The sequence below is a fragment of the Diplotaxodon limnothrissa genome, linkage group LG23, assembly GCF_057381915.1.
Source record: "Diplotaxodon limnothrissa isolate DT_005_m linkage group LG23, D_limnothrissa_male_GT1.1, whole genome shotgun sequence".
NCBI classification, from domain to species: Eukaryota; Metazoa; Chordata; class Actinopteri; order Cichliformes; family Cichlidae; genus Diplotaxodon; species Diplotaxodon limnothrissa.
In genome coordinates, this window is record NC_140617.1 from 23,617,696 (window position 1) to 23,637,499 (window position 19,804).

General features: G+C 42.0%; 2 protein-coding genes across 2 annotated transcripts; one reads left to right on the plus strand and one right to left on the minus strand.

The window, feature by feature from the left end:
• Positions 1 to 3,017, plus strand: LOC146608101 (putative methyltransferase DDB_G0268948). Its single transcript, XM_085347617.1, has 6 exons — positions 1 to 138; positions 257 to 417; positions 1,388 to 1,601; positions 1,730 to 1,833; positions 1,917 to 2,054; positions 2,582 to 3,017. Exons 1-6 carry the CDS (start codon positions 31 to 33, stop codon positions 2,667 to 2,669), a joined length of 813 nt encoding a protein of 270 aa, XP_085203743.1. The 5' UTR covers positions 1 to 30; the 3' UTR covers positions 2,670 to 3,017.
• Positions 3,018 to 5,394: 2,377 nt separating this feature from the next.
• LOC146608102 (receptor activity-modifying protein 1-like) lies at positions 5,395 to 14,926 on the minus strand. Its single transcript, XM_085348054.1, has 3 exons — positions 14,625 to 14,926; positions 12,323 to 12,461; positions 5,395 to 6,869 (listed from the first exon to the last, which is right to left on the minus strand). Exons 1-3 carry the CDS (start codon positions 14,677 to 14,679, stop codon positions 6,614 to 6,616), a joined length of 450 nt encoding a protein of 149 aa, XP_085204180.1. The 5' UTR covers positions 14,680 to 14,926; the 3' UTR covers positions 5,395 to 6,613.
• Between the last annotated feature and the right edge of the window lie 4,878 nt (positions 14,927 to 19,804).

The window sequence follows — 19,804 nt, forward strand, 5'->3', positions numbered from 1 at the left end:
TACAGTCTGCAGGCACACTGCTGGAGCAACATGGCTGTGCGGCTCTTTGAGGGGAAAGATCATGCAGCGGCTTACCTGCAGTACAGAGTGGCACCCCAGGAGCTGGTCAGCACAGTTATGAACTTTATGGAGAAAAGGGTATGTGTTTATGCTTATGTGCTTGATAGCATTTGAACAAATCCTGTGTCTCTATCTATTAATGTTCTATTACATTCAGGCAGTTAAATGTACTCTAAAATCACAGCATTTCTCTTAGACACCAAAACCATTCAACCTTGCACTGGATGTAGGCTGTGGATCGGGGCAAGGGACGACCCTTTTGGCTCCATACTTCACCAAAGTGGTTGGAACCGACGTCAGCCCCGTCCAGATAGAGACAGCGCAAGCCAATAAGAACCCTCCAAATGTCTCATACAGGTGAAGGGGAACAAAATGTGGTGGATGTGAAATAAAGGCTGTGATTTAGATAAACCAATGTGTCAAAGGTTCTGTGCTTTCTTCAGCATCTTCATTATGTAATTATTTCGTTTTTTGGGGCAGTTCTTTAAGTAAAGGCTACATTACGTCAATCATTCCTTGATTGTTGTAGATGAAGATAGCTTTAGATAAACATGGTTGTAAGTTCTTTGCAAAGAGCTTACCACTTTGGGTAGCATTCTCAAACAAAACCATCATAGAAGATCAAATTCTAGTGTTACAGGGGTCACCGGTGGCCTCATATTATCCATGGGACGTGGCCTTGATCAGAAGCACTTGGACCCGCAATCAGTACCAGGCAAAGTGGTCTTCTATAAGTCCCACACCCACCTGTCAGACAGATATTGACACATATTGATGTTCTTAATTTCAGCAGGTTGTTTCATCCGATCTGAGGTTAGCATCATGAGAAGGTCTTAGGTTTGAATCCAGGCACGGGTCTTTTCTCCCCTTCACGGTCCAAAGACAAACATGGAGTGAGATTAGTTGATTATTCTAAATTGACCTTAGGTGGGAAAGTAAGCGTGAATGGCTCTTACTCTATGTGTTTGCCTAGCAAGAGATTAGTGACCTGTTCAGGGGGTGTTGAACCTGCAACACCTGGGATGGGCTCCACTCCCACTTTCTGACTTGGATGGGCTGCAAATGGATGAGTGGTTTTAAATTTTGAAAGAAAACTCCAGAGAAAAAAGTGGCGACATGTTTGCACTGCCCTTGGAGACTTGAGCCCTAAACTAAATTACCAGCATTGAATTATATTATTCCTCTACAAATGGAAGAGAATCCAAATAAGATCATCCACAAAAGCAAGAATATGCTTTGTTATTCAAAGCTTTTCCCTTATTCATCTCTCCCATCTATAATGGGCCCTATTTTTTCCTTGTCCTGACTCTGTTCACCTTAACATCAGGCAGTGTCCAGCAGAAGAGCTACCATTTACATCTGGAGAGGTGGACCTTTTGAGTGCCATGACAGCAGCTCATTGGTTTGATCACCAGCGGTTCCTCAAGGAGGCTGACAGGGTGCTGAAGCCTGGAGGCTGCCTGGCTCTCCTTAGCTACACCATGGACATGGAGCTTGAGTACGGAGACATCTCCAGCACTCTCAATGACATATGCAAAGAGGTTCATCCCAAATCTAAAAGCTCATGTGCAGAAATAGAGTACTGATGTAGGTTTTCAGCCACTATAAATGAATGCTTTCCCCAAAAAGCTTTAAAGTTTGTCTTTGCTTTCTTTCTTTGTCCCACCAGTTTTATGGTGCCCTGCTTCCATTCCGAGATCCCTACATTGGAAAATCCTCTAAGAAGATCTACCTAGACATGTTCAACTCCTGCTCTTACCCAGACAAAGAGTGGTGAGTTCTCAGAAGCTTTGCCAGAAGTCGACTTCAGTTACATTGACCAGAACATACTTATTTATGAGTCCAAATGTGTCCAGGAACGAGTGCCTGCAGACGAAAAGAACCCTGCCATTGAGTCAATATATTGGCATGGTGGAGACCTTCTCCAGCTACCAGAAACTGAAGAATAAGGACCCCGCCGAGGCCAAACATCTCTCTGACCATATCAGGAACAAGTGAGACATTGAACTTCACCAGTCTAGTCGTTAACTCCTGGCCTTGAACCCTCACCTCCCTTCACCTGGCGCTGACCGTTGATTCCTGTAATCTTCCCAGCTTAATTTATTTCTGATTATCAAACTGGCACAGTCTGGGGCATTAATCAGAAAAGCCAAACATTGCTTGACTAAGCTTAACTGTTGAAGGCTTTTACTGCTTTGATAATATAGCCCCCATTAATTCCCCCGCCAGTGACATGAGAGAATAGCTCAGCAAGCACAATATATGGAGGAGAATTGCTGAGCCATAACTTTTACATGGATATAAGTATGACATTGTATTTAATTACTGTTAAAGTTTGGGAAGATTTAAACAGTTTCACTTTGTTCTGTCTCTTTAAAGAGTTTCACCTGCATGTTTGCCTAATTTAATGAAGGATAGAGCCTCTGGAGGTTGCTGTTAATTTACAACTTCACATAATCTGTCATCCAATAGTTCCTCTAAATCATAATGAACCATTCTGTCTCTCTGTCTTTTATCCCAGGTTGATGTCTGCAATGAAGGTGTCCTCTCCTAAGACAGAAGTCATGATGATTATGCATTATTTCTACTGGCTGGCGTGCAAACCTTGATCACTCAGAATGCATGAATCCTGTTTAGGATGCTTTCCAAGGTTTTTTAGCTCGTCACCACTTAAAACAAACAACTGCCTTGTTAGACCCTGATTTTTATTAAAGATTTTAACTCTAACAGAGTGCATTAGCAATTTTTTTGTGTTATTTTTTAATTGTTTAGACCTACTGATGAGCGCCGTGTTGTACAAGCCTCACAGCGCTTCCTTTTTTTTTAATCTCTTTCTGAAAATGCAAATCAGAATTTTCTATTAATATTAACTCGAATCTGAATGAAATGAAGCTGCTCTTCAGTTAATTTTAGACTACTGACTATCAACTGCCTTATAGAAAATCTGAGAGCGAACACTAGATGGAGCCATTTTGTTGTAATGAAGTCCATGAAAATCTCGTGTGCAATCTTAAAATCTTAAGTTTGACAAGTATTGAGTGCACTTTTGTTTCTTTTTGTAATAAGTGAACTGCAGTAAAAGAAAAAGTTTCTTTAAGTGATGTGAAACCTCTGTGTACTGTAATGATATGAAATGTGAAGTTTATGAATATGTAAGTACCCCAGCCTCTATTTTCAAATTACAAGTTATTGAAGTATAAAATGATAGATAGATAGATAGATAGATAGATAGATAGATAGATAGATAGATAGATAGATAGATAGATAGATTAGTTGAAATATCCTTAGTATCCTTAGTGGTTTGGTTTAAAAAAAATATTACAACTTGCCTAATGAGTCACTGACAGACATAGATGTCTACAATACTATGATGCACTATGAGTCAACTGTTCTCTAGACAGTTGACTCATAGTGTCAACTTATAATGAAAAAAGACAAAAACAATAATTAAAAACAAACTAAACATTCTCGAACACTGAAATGAGAAAATTCACTTTGGAAACTAAATGAAATTACACCAAATTAAAAAAAACAACAACCTCAAAAAAAAAATAAAAACCATTTAGAAAATAGAAAACCATAACAACTCTGCACCACATGTTTTCAGTGACTGACCAGCTTATTTGTCTAATAAACTAGTTGTATCTGCTACTTTGTGGAAGTAGGAAGGGGAAGAGAATAATAACTTGTTAACAATAACTTTATTTGTAAAGCACTTTTCAAAACACAGAGTTAAAAAGTGCTGCATAGTTTGAAGCCACACATTGGACATACAGTGGGGCAAAAAAGTATTTAGTCAGCCACCGATTGTGCAAGTTCCCCCACCTAAAATGATGACAGAGGTCAGTAATTTGCACCAGAGGTACACTTCAACTGTGAGAGACAGAATGTGAAAAAAAAAAAATCCATGAATCCACATGGTAGGATTTGTAAAGAATTTATTCGTAAATCAGGGTGGAAAATAAGTATTTGGTCAATAACAAAAATACAACTCAATACTTTGTAACATAACCTTTGTTGGCAATAACAGAGGTCAAACGTTTACTATAGGTCTTTACCAGGTTTGCACACACAGTAGCTGGTATTTTGGCCCATTCCTCCATGCAGATCTTCTCGAGAGCAGTGATGTTTTGGGGCTGTCGCCGAGCAACACGGACTTTCAACTCCCGCCACAGATTTTCTATGGGGTTGAGGTCTGGAGACTGGCTAGGCCACTCCAGGACTTTCAAATGCTTCTTACGGAGCCACTCCTTTGTTGCCCGGGCGGTGTGTTTTGGATCATTGTCATGTTGGAAGACCCAGCCTCGTTTCATCTTCAAAGTTCTCACTGATGGAAGGAGGTTTTGGCTCAAAATCTCACGATACATGGCCCCATTCATTCTGTCCTTAACACGGATCAGTCGTCCTGTCCCCTTGGCAGAAAAACAGCCCCATAGCATGATGTTTCCACCCCCATGCTTCACAGTAGGTATGGTGTTCTTGGGATGCAACTCAGTATTCGTCTTCCTCCAAACACAACGAGTTGAGTTTATACCAAAAAGTTCTACTTTGGTTTCATCTGACCACATGACATTCTCCCAATCCTCTGCTGTATCATCCATGTGCTCTCTGGCAAACTTCAGACAGGCCTGGACATGCACTGGCTTCAGCAGCGGAACACGTCTGGCACTGCGGGATTTGATTCCCTGCCGTTGTAGTGTGTTACTGATGGTGACCTTTGTTACTTTGGTCCCAGCTCTCTGCAGGTCATTCACCAGGTCCCCCTGTGTGGTTCTGGGATCTTTGCTCACCGTTCTCATGATCATTTTGACCCCACGGGATGAGATCTTGCGTGGAGCCCCAGATCGAGGGAGATTATCAGTGGTCTTGTATGTCTTCCATTTTCTGATGATTGCTCCCACAGTTGATTTTTTCACACCAAGCTGCTTGCCTATTGTAGATTCACTCTTCCCAGTCTGGTGCAGGTCTACAATACTTTTCCTGGTGTCCTTCGAAAGCTCTTTGGTCTTGGCCATGGCGGCGTTTGGAGTCTGACTGTTTGAGGCTGTGGACAGGTGTCTTTTATACAGATGATGAGTTCAAACAGGTGCCATTCATACAGGTAACGAGTGGGAGACAGAAAAGCTTCTTACAGAAGACGTTACAGGTCTGTGAGAGCCAGAGATTTTCCTTGTTTGAGGTGACCAAATACTTATTTTCCACCCTAATTTACAAATAAATTCTTTACAAATCCTACCATGTGGATTCATGGATTTTTTTTTCACATTCTGTCTCTCACAGTTGAAGTGTACCTCTGGTGCAAATTACTGACCTCTGTCATCATTTTAGGTGGGGGAACTTGCACAATCGGTGGCTGACTAAATACTTTTTTGCCCCACTGTAAATATAAATATCCTCATTTTATTATATCGTTATTTTATAATTTTTGCAAACAGTGGCCAACACTGCGCTCACGTGACAGATATTAAAGAGTCTGGAGACGTTTTGTGTTACTGCAAAATCATCTGTGAAGACTAGAGGGCAGCAGTTGTAGACGTGTCAGGTGCTTCTGCTCCTACTCGCACAAAAAGTCATGCTAGCAGCAGTCACAAGAACACTAGCAAAAAGCAAAACTGTAGGGATACGGAGAGAGCAATGCCCTGAGGTCTTGTTGTTGCCTCTCTGGCGCAGTTTTTATCACTGATTTGCACCAAACGACAGGACAGATTGATGCCGTTTAGCTGACTTTAACTGTCTTTGTGTTACGATAACTAAGTGCCTGCTTCATTGTAAATGTTGCCTCAAAAATGATTAATAAATACACTGTGGAATTTATTCAAAGGTAAACAAATATAGAGGAACTATAAAACTGTAACATTGTTTATTTTGGCTGTTAAAATTATTTCATACAGTTTCCTCTCTTCATCCTACATTTGTTTTCTAATTCCCGCTCTCCTTTTCATCTCTTCACCCTCCTCCGAATGGCTCCAATCACGTAAGTCTCTTCTACTGTCAGGTGTTATTTATGCAGATTGTTTGTAAGGGCCACGATGTCAGATGGTAATTAACATAAATGGCTTTAAAAGTCCACTGAATCCAATCTGACCCACTGGAAGGTTTTAGAAAATGTGAAGTAGAGGACACATTTTGAACTTTTAGCTGTATTGTCATAAGTTTTGCAGCTTTTCCTGTTGCTAAAAACTCGACCCACATTGCTGTTCATGCGACACCAAGGTAACTATGTAACTAATAAACAATTAAATAAATTCCTGTTTTTCCAATATCTGCTATAGAAATTTCTGTAAAAAGTGTTTTGTGTCCCTGACGTAGGCGTTTTCATAGAGGTGAACTTAGCCACCAGAAGTGACTGGACAGACAGTTTTAATACCAAATACAGAATTTATTTCTATTAACATCTTTCACAACATGCAATTGTTTCACTGCAGCTTCCAAATAGTCAATATGCTCAATATCAACACGGGAATATGAAAAGAAAATTAAAAGAGCATGCTTTATGCTTAAGAAATGTCTTCCGGAACGCTCTACAAGCCCAAACCTAACACTCTGACGGTCCCTATAGCATTCCCTGTGTGCGTTTGCTCCTCCACACCACTACAGCAGTCATGAGCAGGGTGACCAGTACAGGCACTGTGATAAATGGGGCGAGGATGCTAATCGGTGGGTCATGCAGGAGCCGACCAGTCAGAGCGCAGTCATGAAAGTAGATCTGATGAATCTCCATGAAGAAACGGTCGACTATCTGATTTGGCCAGAAGCAGTTTATCCTCAAGGCCACCTGGTATGTGCAGTTTGTGAGTCCCTCATAGATCCTGCAGAGGACAGCAGAGCACAGGCAGATTCATGCTGAACTTAGTATGTGTAATTAAAGAAAAGATGTTACTAAAGTTGATCCTTTTTCTGAATGTTTGGTGAAACATTTTAAAGTAATCAAGCTGAAAACCCAAATTGTTACAGAAATATCGGCTGGAATCTTGTGATGTCTTTGAAACGTCCTTTCAGAGAGGGAATAGAGCAGGGTATTCCTGTTGGTGGGGAGAAAAAAAGGCAAAAGAGTGTCTAGAATTACCAGTGGGCTTAACACTGCTAAATATAACTGCTAAGTAGTGAGGAGCAGAGGAAATGGAGATGCATACCAACAGGGTACTGCCCTTAGTACAGCATTGCACCATACCAGGAGAGATTCTGTTCCAGACGGCCACTGTGCCTAACTGTGTTTCTGAAAGTGAAGTGATCACAAAATCCAACCCTTTAACCCTCTGAGGTGTGAGCCTAAGCCTGCCGTACCGTACAGAAAGGCAAAAACGGGCAAAACTTGATCTTCTTGTTTACGGTTAGTTAGGCTTAGGTTTGGGGTCAGCACCAACGACGACTTCGACAATGGCCATCCTGAGATGGTTTAATGAAGCAGCTGTGGCTCAGTAGGTACAGCAGGTGATCTCTTAACTGGAGGGTTGGTGGTTGGATCCCTAGCTGCTCCAACCTGTTTGTGAACTGTTGTTTTACTTCCTTAATTTGCCTTTTCTCCCCCTTTGTGACTGTCGTCCCTGGGTCACTGATTTCCCCTATATCTCGTTAGTTCCTTGTGTATTTATAGCGTTGCATTACCTTTGTCATTTATCAGTCCTTCTCCCTCATCACCAAAAGGTTTTCCTGTGCCTCAGCAGCTACGTTTACATGTACCTTGTATTACGATTCTAATAAGGTCCAGTGCTGAAACTTTCAGAGACAGAAGCACAAACGTTTTCATAAATAATAAACAACTCAGGGTTTAGTATCTCGCTCAAGGTTACTTGGACATGTAGGTTGGAAAAGCCAGGGACCATGACCCGCTCATGCCCCTTGCTGTGGAGCAGTTGTGGTTTAGAAGGTAGAGCGGGTCATCCACCAATTGAAAATTGGGTGATATGATCCCCAGATAATCGAAGTATCCTTGGGTGAGATACTAAACTCTGAGTTCCTTCCGATTCTTCTATCGAAGTGTAAGTGTGTGCATGACCAAAGGCATTTATGAATGCATGTGAGACTGGGAGAATGTGGCTTGCAGTAAAAATTGCTTTAAATGCTCAGTTAAAGAGGAAAGGCGTCATACGAGTACTAATCCATTTACCATCTGTGAAGTTTGTTTAAAAAAATAAACACAAAAAAAGTGAGAGAATTTAGAGCCACACGATGGCAACTACTGCGCTGAACAGGTGATGGATATCTGACAACAGGAAGATATGATCAGACTGGTGCCAGAAGTAAAATAGCCACTGAAGAAGATGAAAGCGCTTCATCACTTTATCAGGTCTCATGCTGTTACAATTCGGTGGCTGCGCATTGGAGCAAAGGAAATGAACGTCAAAATGCTAAACTTTCAGCTTCAAAACATCGGTCCATAAACCAGACGATGACAACTGTCTTATATTCAGTACACGACTGAAGTGGAGTCCACGTCATACCTAATTAAGGAAAGCTATAACAGGAGTAAAAAGACTGATTGTATTGAAATGAGCAATGGTACATGTCTGGTCTTTGAATTCATGTTTTACTTGTCATTATTACTATACAGCCCGAATCCACAAATATTTTTTCAATACTCGTAATTTTCTCTGTACCGGCTGTTTTCCTGTGAGCCTGAACAGTGGCGTCAAACGTTGTTGCTAGGAGTTTGGTGATGCAACTGCCAGCCCCTCCAACTGCCTGTGCAAATTCTTTATGAGTTACAACTGAGCACACATATCCATGGACACACACACACACACACACACACACACACACACACACACACACACACACACACACACACACAGAGCACCACCCCCAGTTATGTGCTGGACCAAGTGAGGACTGTGAACCAGGAGGGAAATCACACAGTTTTGACAGCAGCTTCTTCTTTGCGTCCCCCGGCTCCCTTCATCCTCCTGTCTGACTCACTCCCTGACTGTCAGGGTTTGGAAACAAAGCCACCAAGTACTGAGACGATATAATGGCCAACAAATACAGTAAAGCTTTCCCCTGGTGTTGGTGCATGAGAGAGTAAACAGATAAACAGATAGATAAACAAGTTTTTTGCCTCTAATGAGCTCAGAAATACCAGTCTGTCAGTGCACCTGCTAAGATATTAGTACTCACTTAGAGGTGGATGATATAAACACGAGGCCTTAATGTTGGCATATTAAAGACTTATATAGTCTGGGTGTGAATCCAGAACACTGCCATCAGCTGCTTCTTATAGCTGTTTAACTGCGAAATGACTGAGATATCAAAAATCCTCATGCACATGACAGCATGAGGACTTCAGCTTTTCTCACCATCATTCTTCTGTTACACTGATGCCAACCCACTTTACTCTCTTCCAAAGAGCCAGACTTTCTTGTGATATTTTTAAATTGTTCTTGAGCAACAGTTCTCCAGGCTTTCTGAAGGTCTTTCAAAAGTTTTTCTTTGTACAATGGCTGCTTTTCACTCATTTCAGTCCAGTTCCTGGGAGCCATCCAATCACTGAGGATGTAAGAGTGGACAACAGAAGACGTAGCAGGCCTAAAAACTATTTATAGCACACAAACAATATTTAAAATTCATGCCCTTAAGAAGTGTCAGGTCTTTAAGAGATACATCTGTGCCTTCAGCTCATTTATCTACTGTTCACTGAAGCCTCATCAAAAATGGTCTAAGTGGAAGGGTGGCTTCAGTGACAACAGGTCTGATGGAGTGATGAATCCACATATGACACTCCAGCCAGTGGTGTTTGGGATCTTGTAAAAATTTTTGGAGTTATGAATGCACAAAAGTACCATCAGGTTTTTATACACCATGTAATATCATCTGGAAAGCATCTGACTGGCAACAGCTTCATTTTTCAGCATGACAATGATCCCAAACATACTGCCAATGCAGTAAAAGACCTGTATAAAAAAAATCACACACAATACACGTAGACATTGAGGGCTAGCAGGAGGGACCATGCGCTTACCTGCTGCTCTCTGGCAGGTAGCTCCATGCCCTCCTGGGTTTTAAATGCACCTTAGAACACACATGCATCAACACTACAATGAGCGGGTGGAGGGAGGTTTGGAGTCTTCTCTCACCCCCATTCTCTGCGACCTGCTGGAGCGGGGGGGCTAGGAGGAGGAGTTGGCCGTCCGACTGCGGTCTGGAGTGTGGGGCCTCCCTGCTGCTGCGGAGTCGGGGCGGTCTGCCTCCCCCCACCGCAGGGAAAAGGGTAATACCACCTGGGTCTGGGTGCAGTTCCCCCTCCAGGGGCAAGGGTACCTAGACCCGGTTTGTAGAGTACGCTTGGGGAGTGTGATCGTGTGTACAGCGTCTCTTTATGTCTGTCTCCACGTTGGTTGAGTGTGGAGTAAGTGCATATGAGAGCAAGAGGGTGGGAATGGATGTTTGTGTCTGTGTGTGCCTGTATGTCTGTGTCTATATGTCAGGTTGGGTATCAGACGCCACCTCTCTGGGGACATCTTAGGCCCTCCAAGGTTTGGAGGCCTATCTCCCCCTACCACCACTTCCCCTGCCAGTGGCGGACTCCCTCAGACATCGGTGCGTTGGTGGTTCTTTGTGTCCGGGGATGGGCGTCCAGGTACACACCGGCTCACTCCTTGGCGGCCGCTTATCGGGCCCTGGAGCCTGGGGCTCGCTCGGGCCACTTCGGAGGTGGGGTGCCCCCGGCCTCTCGGCCTGGGGCTCGGTCACTCAGGTGCGGCTGGCTGCCGGCGGAGCTCACGGGCGCGTCACTGCAACTCCCCCTGGCTTCTGCTCCGCGGCTGCTGAGTGAGCCCTCATCTGGGATGCCCCTCAGCTCTTTCTGGGACAGTGGCGCGGCTGCCCCTCTGTTGGTCTTCCTTGGTCTCTTGTGTTCTGGAGGCCTCTGGATGTCTGGAGTTTTGATCTCCTCCATACCTGCTTCATGCCCTGGAGGACGGGGCTGTGGCCCCCCCACACCCTCTAGCAGATTATTACATGAAGGAACCTTTTAAAAAAACAAGCGCGTCCATGCTCACAGGTGTACACACGGGTGATCACACCCACAAACTACACCCTTTTTGGCTCCTACCTCAAAGCAGACTGTGTTCTGTTGATCTTATGTGCTGCACAATAATGTTTAACATTTAGTATTTACTGTCATATTCCCATATATCATTGTGATGTTGTTTATTCTATTACTCTTGTTCTCTTCTGCTTGTTTTCTTTTTTCTTTCTCAGCAGGTGATCCAGGTGATCGATATATGCATTTTTTATTTCTTTTTTTTTTTCTTTTTTTTCTGCTCATTCTGTTGGTTCTTGTTTTTTGCCCTTCTCCCCCGTCCCTCTTCTCAGGTGTTTCTCTTTCCCTCTTTCTTTCTCCCCTTCTTTCCCCCAGTCAAGTCTGTCCCGTATTCAGTAAGTGAAAATAAAATAAACAAAAGGTGAATCAAATGGACCATTACGGCAAGGCTGGGATGGTCAATTTGGTAAAGTAAATCCGTTGGGCATCTTTCTTCGCCTTTAGACAACAATTCTGATGGCAAAAGAGCCAAACGGGACAGGCAAAAAGAAAAAAAAAATCACACACAGTGGAACACGACTTCAATATCACTGAAGCAGTGTGGGGTCATGTTGACAGAGAACAGAACAAAAGGCAGAGACACGCAAAGAAGAGCTTTGAATGTTCTTCAAGAAGCCTGGAGAACTATTCCTGAAGACGACTTAAAGATATGACAAGAAAGCTGCCTAAGAGAGTTCAGACTGTGCTGAAGAATAAAAGTGGTCACACCAAATATTCACTTTCAAGCCCATTAGCTTACATGTGCTTACATTAATGCTGTATTTACATGTGTGTTTGCACATTTCAATAAATCACTGCACCTATTTCCTACTTTCAAGGCAAACAATTTAAAAATATGAGGAGTGGCTCAAGGCTCAAGGAACTCTGCTGTATGTAACAGTAACAACGTAATTATTTATTGAATTTAGCATAAGACAGCAAGTCAAAAAATCTCATTAAACTGATCTCAAAGCCAGCCAAAATAAGCTAACTGTTCAGTTGATATTGTTCTAATTGTGTACCTGGCAAACTAAGTTGCTCCACCCTGGCTACAGCCGCTGCTCCATCTGTAAGCTGCTTTGCAACACACAATATCTGCTGTTTACCAGGGTCTGTGTGGAGGTTGTGACTCTATAAATTGCAATTTTTTTTGACTTACAAGTACAGATTCATGCAGGAAAATTTGTGATTTTATGTCCCACCATGCGTTTCTTCCCTTTTGCATGTTCGAGTCAGTGAACTCACTCCATTGTGTCCTTCCAGCTGCACCATAAACCTCGATCCAGATTTTCCATGTTGAATGTGAAATTCGCCAAGCAGAGATCATTGATAAGAAACGTGTAGACTCCCCTGTTACAGCCAGACACTGATGCAAGGACTTGAGCTACAAAGTAGAAACAGAAGTAAGACAAAAGTATTTAAAAAAAATTAAAAAATATCTGTACAGAATATATATCTGTAGCAGCATATGTTTGTGCAGCAAACAAGGTCATGTCCTGGCAATGGTAATTCCTACTGGGCCATTTCTTCCCTATTAGACTGTTACTTTCACTAAGAAAAGATTTTAATTTGCAGGCAAAGTCCCAATCCCATTTGTTTACTTCAGAGATGTGTGTAAACAGCCTCTAAACGTGGAGGCAGACCGCGGCCATCCCGCAGGACTCGAGGCTGAATGTAGCACCACGGAGGAGTACAGTAGGAGAGGGAGGCTTAATCTGGTGTAAAACGCCTGCGTGGAAACAAACAGGTTGTTGTTACGATCGAGAAACATGGTGGATCTCCAGCCTGTTCGGGCCAGATAAGGGCCGACTGTGTGCCCATTATATTTGCTCTGTCCCTGCTGGCTCTCCCTGCACTCAAAGGAAGACTGAATGTGTTGACATGGGAGCTTCAAAAGAGATGCTACAAAAGAAGAATGTGAGAAACTGTTGTGGCAAAGCAAGATCTGAACGAACGCACAGTAATCTCCTGAAAAAGGAGTGAATATTAGCTTGTCTATCATCTACAGTCATGTTTCACCAGCCTCTGATGGCGACTGCCGCTTGGAGGATTCACAGTTGCCCCTCAACTTGGCTGTTAACCAGCATTGTATTTGGATTACAATTTCCAGGAAAATGGAGGCATAGTTTGACAAATGTTCTTCTGACTGAAGGTTTATGCTCTATTGACTTTCTGCCTTCAACCCTGTTAGGTTAGGAAACATGCATCAGTCCAATGGGAATCTTAAATTCTGTCAGCGTCTCTGAGACTCAACATTTATGGATTTTAAAAGCTGATTCTCATGAATATTAGATGATGGGATTTGAAATCATTTCCACAAATATTAATGATCCATGCTGACATTAACCCTTTAAAAAAGAGGCTGACCTAAAGCAACAGAAGACCCTACTGGGTGCCAGTCTTGTCAGTAAGAACAGGAAACTGAGGCTACAGTTTGTGTGGACTCAGAAAAATCAAACAATCGAAGACTGGAAAATGTTGCCTGGTCTGATGAGTGTCCATTTCTGCTCGGATTTTGATGTCAGCTGATGAAAGCATGGCGCCATCCTGCCTCGTATCAACAGTTAAGGTTGCTGCTGGTGGTGTTATTGTGTGGGGGATATTTTTGTATTTGACTGAAGAACCTTTAAGCACCACAACCTACTCACATATTGTTGGTGATGTTTAGTAATTACAAATTCCCAATTGAATTTAGATTAGACTACTTCTTCTCTATAGTTTTTTCAAGTTTCAGCTCATTTTTGTAGGTTTCAGTAATTGTTTTTTCCTGGTAAGTTTATATCTAAATTCCTATTTCAAGTGAAATTCAACAAAAGCACAGAGTTCCTTTTGTAAATTATGGTCCCAAATGAAACACATCTTTTTCCCGAAAGCAACTGCTGAACCCACAACCGCTACATCATTCTTTAATAGTATATGGTCTTTCCTTCTAGATGAATTTAACGAATTCCCAGTGTGTTTCTGGATCAATATTCCCAAAAGTTTCCCAAGAATTTCTTATTAGAGGTTCAAGCAATGTTGGAGACATAATCCAGTTTACTCTCTAACATGTCACATGAGTCATATGGTATCACGTTTGCCTTCATTTTCAAACATTGAAACAAAGTTATTGAAAATGTAAAACCATGAAATGCACTTCTTCACACAGCTGCTACTTATGTTTTTTTCTTTTTGACTGGTTACGTTCAATGACAATGGCCTGCTGAGCATGCAAGAAGGTATATGAGGGCAAATGCTAGTGAAATGTAAGGATGAGTGAATAATGGTGGGTTTTTCAGAATTTCTTCCAGAAACAAAGCACATAGAGCATAGTGAACTTTTAACAAACAGATCAAGTCTATTCATAGACATTATCGAGAAACCCAAGAAAACAAAATCCCAACTTACCTCGTCCTTTTTTCTGCCATAAATCAACCAAGACTTGTTAATAATTTCTAAATAGACTAACATTTCAAAGACCTGCTTTTTTTTTGTCAAAGAAAAACATAAACAAGGTTTAAGTTGAATCCACCTATAGCGACTCTCTGCCTGAGTACCATGGACTCACCTGCCATCAGCAGCACAAACCCTGCTTTCAGGAGCAAGGCGGTCTCCAGAGCCATGCTGAACACAAACCCCAAAAAGTTTCACGCGCTCTGCTCACTCCCCGGAGATCAGCGGCAAAGCCTCATTCTAACTCCAATAGCCAGAGCCAGTGAGTCGGGAACGTCACGGTGCCACCACGTTAGAAACAAATTAACCGCAGTTCACGCTGTGTTGTCAACAAGAAGGCGGCAACTGATTGTGTGTAAAAGCCCCCCTGACCTTTCTCTGTGGCACCCTCCTTTCCCCTCCTCGCTGCAGCCCTAATCATAGAAGCGCTGCTTGTCATCTGAGCCCCTTGTCCGGCTGCTTTCTGGGTGGAACTGCTCACAGGGGACAAAACAAAGTCAGATACCAAAATTAGTGCATGCTTTATAGCAGCAATTTAGAGTCTGGAAAAAACACTGCTGTTTTAATCCCTCAGTATTTACGTTTTTGTTGAATAATCCAATTATAACCATTTAACATCTAGAATTTGGATGGTTTTTTTTTCATATATACATGACTCTCACAGCAGAGGCCAACTGTGAGGTAGCATGTCATCAGACTCATCACGACTCTTTAATTAAATGTCACATTTTCCCCATTTCTTATTTGTATTAGGATTAATGCATTAGTGTGAATACCCAGAGACATCCCCGGCGGTGGGCTCACACTGGGACCCCATTTCACAGCAGCAGCACACAAAGACAGAATTCCCATTTTCATGTCACACTCGTATCGGCACAAATCTCATGCAGCTCGCAATGTCTATAATTGAATGTTTTATCTGAGGAATTTTGCACAGGAACAGATTGATTAGTATTCTCAGCGCTGCTCTGCATTGTGCTGCCACCCAGCGTGGCTGTCTCTGCCGATGGGTGTGTGAGAGAGTAATCCAGTGGCTCCGATGACTGTTTTCATGTGGCTGACTTTACAGAGTGTAGACTGACAGAGTGCAAGCTGCATCTTCTTTAAGTTTGTAGGTATTGTGGAGCTAAAAAGCTTTTGTTCATTTTGGTGTTTGATAGTGAATTTGTTCATTTCCATGTCTGCAAACAGCAAATCTTAATCATGAAACAAAATGCTAATACTTAAAAGGTACTGTAAGTATTTTTGAGGTTATTTAATAACATTTATTACATATAACTTATGTAACATATAGCATATATTTAATAACACAGAAGATAAAGACATAAAAACCTGTGTGGGCAAAAAATGCCTTAAAACAAAACAAAGCAAAACAAAACACCAATTAAGTGTTGGCCTTTGTGAATAGAAAGATTATGACTCTTTTTTTTCCCCCTTAGTGTGTGCACAGATGTAATTATTCTCAAGTCAGCAGGCAGCTGGTCCAAAATAACAGAACCACAGTAACCGAATGCTCAGCTTATTGTCAGCAGATTAGACACATGACTCTATCGTCTCTGGACAGCTGACAATTACTGGCTAAACAATAATAACAGCTAGTTACAAGTTAAGGTAATTATTAGGCTTGGATGTCCTAAAAGTAGCACTTTCCTTCTAAAAAAAAACCATGTGATTACATTTTCACATGACAGTTTTTTCAATTAGTCCAACAATGTTAGCTCTGCTTCAAAAAACTTTTCATCAATGCCAGCTAACAGCAGCTAACAGAGGCTAACAGCAACACACAGAGGCTAACAGCAGCTAACATAGGCTAACAGCAGCTGACAGCAACACACGGAGGTTAACAGCAGCTAACAGAGGCTAACTGCTATTCTTGCTGTTAGAAAGGTTCAGCACATCCTCAACAACTCATTCAGTATCAGTGTCATCAGAAGTGAGCTTCACAGACCCATCAACTTGTATTGGACTCTTTACAGCCTCCTAAATATGCAGATGTGAACATCCAGATACTGTCCACATCTGTATATTTAGGCCGAGGTAAACAGCAGACTGACAGCTTACACTCATTACAGATCAACATTAACCATCCAACATGTTATTTATATGTATTTGATATTTATGTGTTAAGTTGATGAATATTGGACCATTTCATTATGCTGTATTGGAGTAGATTTGAAACTAGAAACAAAATCACCCGAGGAAAGAGTCGTCCCATCCTGATCATTAGGAAGACTACGGGTTTAATGCGTCTCCACATTTTCTTGAACAAGATTAAGATGTGTGACCAAACAAGGCAACTTTTCTTCTAGATTTTAACGGACAGCAGAAAAAGAAAAAATGCAGAATATTAACTCCACGCTTAGATTTGATCATTTTATTGTTTCAATGTTCATTTTTTTAAAACAGAAAACCTTTAGGCCCTGTGATAGACTGATGGCCCATCCAAGGTGTATCTATGCAACAACAGCTGGGACAGACTTCGGCTCCCTCATGACCCTGAACTGGGTGAGTGGTTATGAAAACGGATGGATACGTATTTCACTCTGTATCTGTCATATATTTAGTGTCACTGTGATGAAGAGGTTAGCGCTGTCACTTCATAGTAAAAAGTTCTTGGGTTTGAACTTGTGGCATCTTTTGTTCACTTCACGCTTGGTGGATTTTCTCTGGGTTCTCAGATTTCCTCAAACAGTCTAAAGACTACGTGTCAGGTTACCTGGTGAAGTTGCATCTTTAGGTTCAGATGTTCCAGCCTATTGCCCATGTGTACAACTGCATATTAAAATATTTTTATTAAATGAATCTGTACCCTGCTGTGATTTGCGCATAAGACTTAATTGCAGGACACAGATTGAAGAAATGTAATAATTTTAATGAACAACAACTGGTAAGTATTCACAATATAACTGAGAATCAAACTCAAGTTACACTCAAGAAAGGATTTGATCCAGTTGCCAAAGTTTCTTTGTACTATTTTTTTTCTCCAATTCTGTCAGTTTCACATTCAGGTAAGTTGATTCTGATTTTCAGAATCTCCAAAGCAGGTGAATATTCACTGCTTTCCACAGGGGCAGGTAAGTACTCTTGAGTGCGGTGAGAGTGGCGCTTGTAGGTATGACCAGAAGCTAGCCAGGCTGATGGACCAGGAAGGATTCTACAGGTAAGGTTGGCTTGTAAACAAAAAATCAATAAATACCAAAGAAGACTGAGTGATGCTACCACACTGGGAAGCTCAACAACCTGATGAATGGCGAGTGGCGGGTTATAAACTGTATACTGTGTATTTTTGCCCTGTCTCATTGCCCTCACGCCCAGCCGGTCTGAGTTTTGGGAGTTTTTCTTTCCTACTTTTGCCAAATGCTTGCTCATAGATGATTGTTGTGGGGTTTTCTCTATAAGGGTTGTAGGGCATTTACTTTGCAATTTGGAATTTGGTACAATATAAATGAAATTGAATTGAATTGATGATAAGTGTCGATGATAAATGGGTGCGCCAGGAGCCCTGGGCAGCCACATCTTCAGCTGAAGGGAGGTAAGCTGAAAAAGTCACACACAATTACTTGGGGAACCATGACAACCCCATATACACAATTTTGACCTTTTTTAAAGGTTTAATTTTTTAAAAGCTGCACAATTACAGAGGTACAGAACTGGTCTCTGGAATGCACAAAGCAAAAAGCTACAAATAGCTGCTGTTGTGCACTGTCAAATGCACAAAGGCAGTGCCTTGGAGTTCACTCTCCCATTCACTTTTGGTTGTGCCCCCTACAGATACATTAAAGTACCTTTTTTGTGTGTATCCCAATATAATCTACAGCTTGTATGAAAACAGTTTAATATTTATGTGACTTTTCAAATGCAGAAAACTTTAGAGAGTGATTACACACACATCTGTGATGGAAAAGCAAACAAAGTAACCCATTTAATGATTTTTGTAAGGGTCCTGATGTCCGCCTTTATGCTACTGAGGAGATACGGCCTTCACTTCAGGTCCCTCAGCAGCAGAGGTTTGTGGATCGAAATTATATCAATAGCATCAATATCAGGGCTCGTATTGGCATCGGATTAATACTACAATGATAAGTTTGATACTTTTTATTCTCTAACTTCAGTATGAATCCCAGTGAATTGCATTAACTAAAATATTATTGTTTTCGGAGAAGGGATGAAAAAATATTCCTCAAACACACACTAGTTTCTAAAGACATTAAAAGCTAAAAGGAAGTGAAAATCACAGTGATTTAATGTCATTAAAATGTGTTTTGCAAACTGATGACGATTCATCTCATAAATCATGACACACTGCTCTGCTATGTTAACCTAATTAGGTTAAATAGGTTAAAAGTACTGGTATCGTTGTTGGCAATACTTGGTATCATATTGATGCCAAAATGTGCAGTACTGCACAGCACTACTCAGCAGCTTTATGATCAAAAGGCTCAGAACCGAGCAGTTCCCCGTGAATTCCCCTAGAGAGCAGCAAAGGACACTAAATAAACCATCCCTTCAGGCACCGTGAGGCTGTATCAAGGATGGTCCTCACACTAATTCTCCAATAGTTCCAGTTACGGTCGAGTTTTCGCCTTACACGGATCGCAAATCAATATCTTTTTGTCCTCGTCGATTCGCCAGCTCGTTTCATACTTTCACGTCAGTCCACAAATAAAAAGCAGAGTGCAGAATATCTGTGGGCAGACTGGCTTGTAAAATGAGTGGCCCTGAAAATGGTACACTGCTCCAGCTTTTTGCCTTCACTGCGGCTTCTTCACACCAGCACAATCAAACTTTATAGGCTGTGCCTCGTAGCGGTGGGTATTTGCAGAGGCTGACCCTGCTGGCGAAGCAGGAAACTTTCGTGGTGTTGCTGAAACTACACTGTGGGGTGTTCCACTGATGTCTTCTGTCTGTCACATTATAACCCCTAAACAAACTACTTCCTACATCATGATCAGGATCAGATATTAAGTAATTTGTCTTCCCAGCAATAACGAAGAGCACAGTGGCAGACACAGCAGCCAAACAGAAACCAAAACAAAACCTGCTCCTAACAGGTGTATCGACGGCAGCGTTGGAGCTTAATAGCCAATCAGGAGAGGCGATAAGTAGTGTGGGCGGATTTCCAAAAGAAAAAAAAGTATTAAACGCTCCAAATCTTTTGGATGGGACTTAATAGGGCGAAGGAGGTGTCGGTCATTCCAAAGGAGGCGTGTTCAGACGCCCGACACGCACACGCATACGCACGCGCGCACATCGCGCCCCCCCCCATCCTCCTCCTCCCTCCCCCCAGCCACCGGC

What these genes read in the sequence shown, in the direction of transcription:
- LOC146608101 (XM_085347617.1), top strand. Translation starts at nt 31, where the DNA reads ATGGCTGTGCGGCTCTTTGAGGGGAAAGATCATGCAGCGGCTTACCTG. An exon ending in TCAATGACATATGCAAAGAG is followed by an intron (nt 1,602 to 1,729) that starts GTTCATCCCAAA and finishes TTGTCCCACCAG; the next exon opens with TTTTATGGTGCCCTGCTTCC. An exon ending in TCTGACCATATCAGGAACAA is followed by an intron (nt 2,055 to 2,581) that starts GTGAGACATTGA and finishes CTTTTATCCCAG; the next exon opens with GTTGATGTCTGCAATGAAGG.
- LOC146608102 (XM_085348054.1), bottom strand. Translation starts at nt 14,679, where the DNA reads ATGGCTCTGGAGACCGCCTTGCTCCTGAAAGCAGGGTTTGTGCTGCTG. An exon ending in GTTTGTGCTGCTGATGGCAG is followed by an intron (nt 12,462 to 14,624) that starts GTGAGTCCATGG and finishes TCTACTTTGTAG; the next exon opens with CTCAAGTCCTTGCATCAGTG. An exon ending in AGCTGGAAGGACACAATGGA is followed by an intron (nt 6,870 to 12,322) that starts GTGAGTTCACTG and finishes TGTCCTCTGCAG; the next exon opens with GATCTATGAGGGACTCACAA.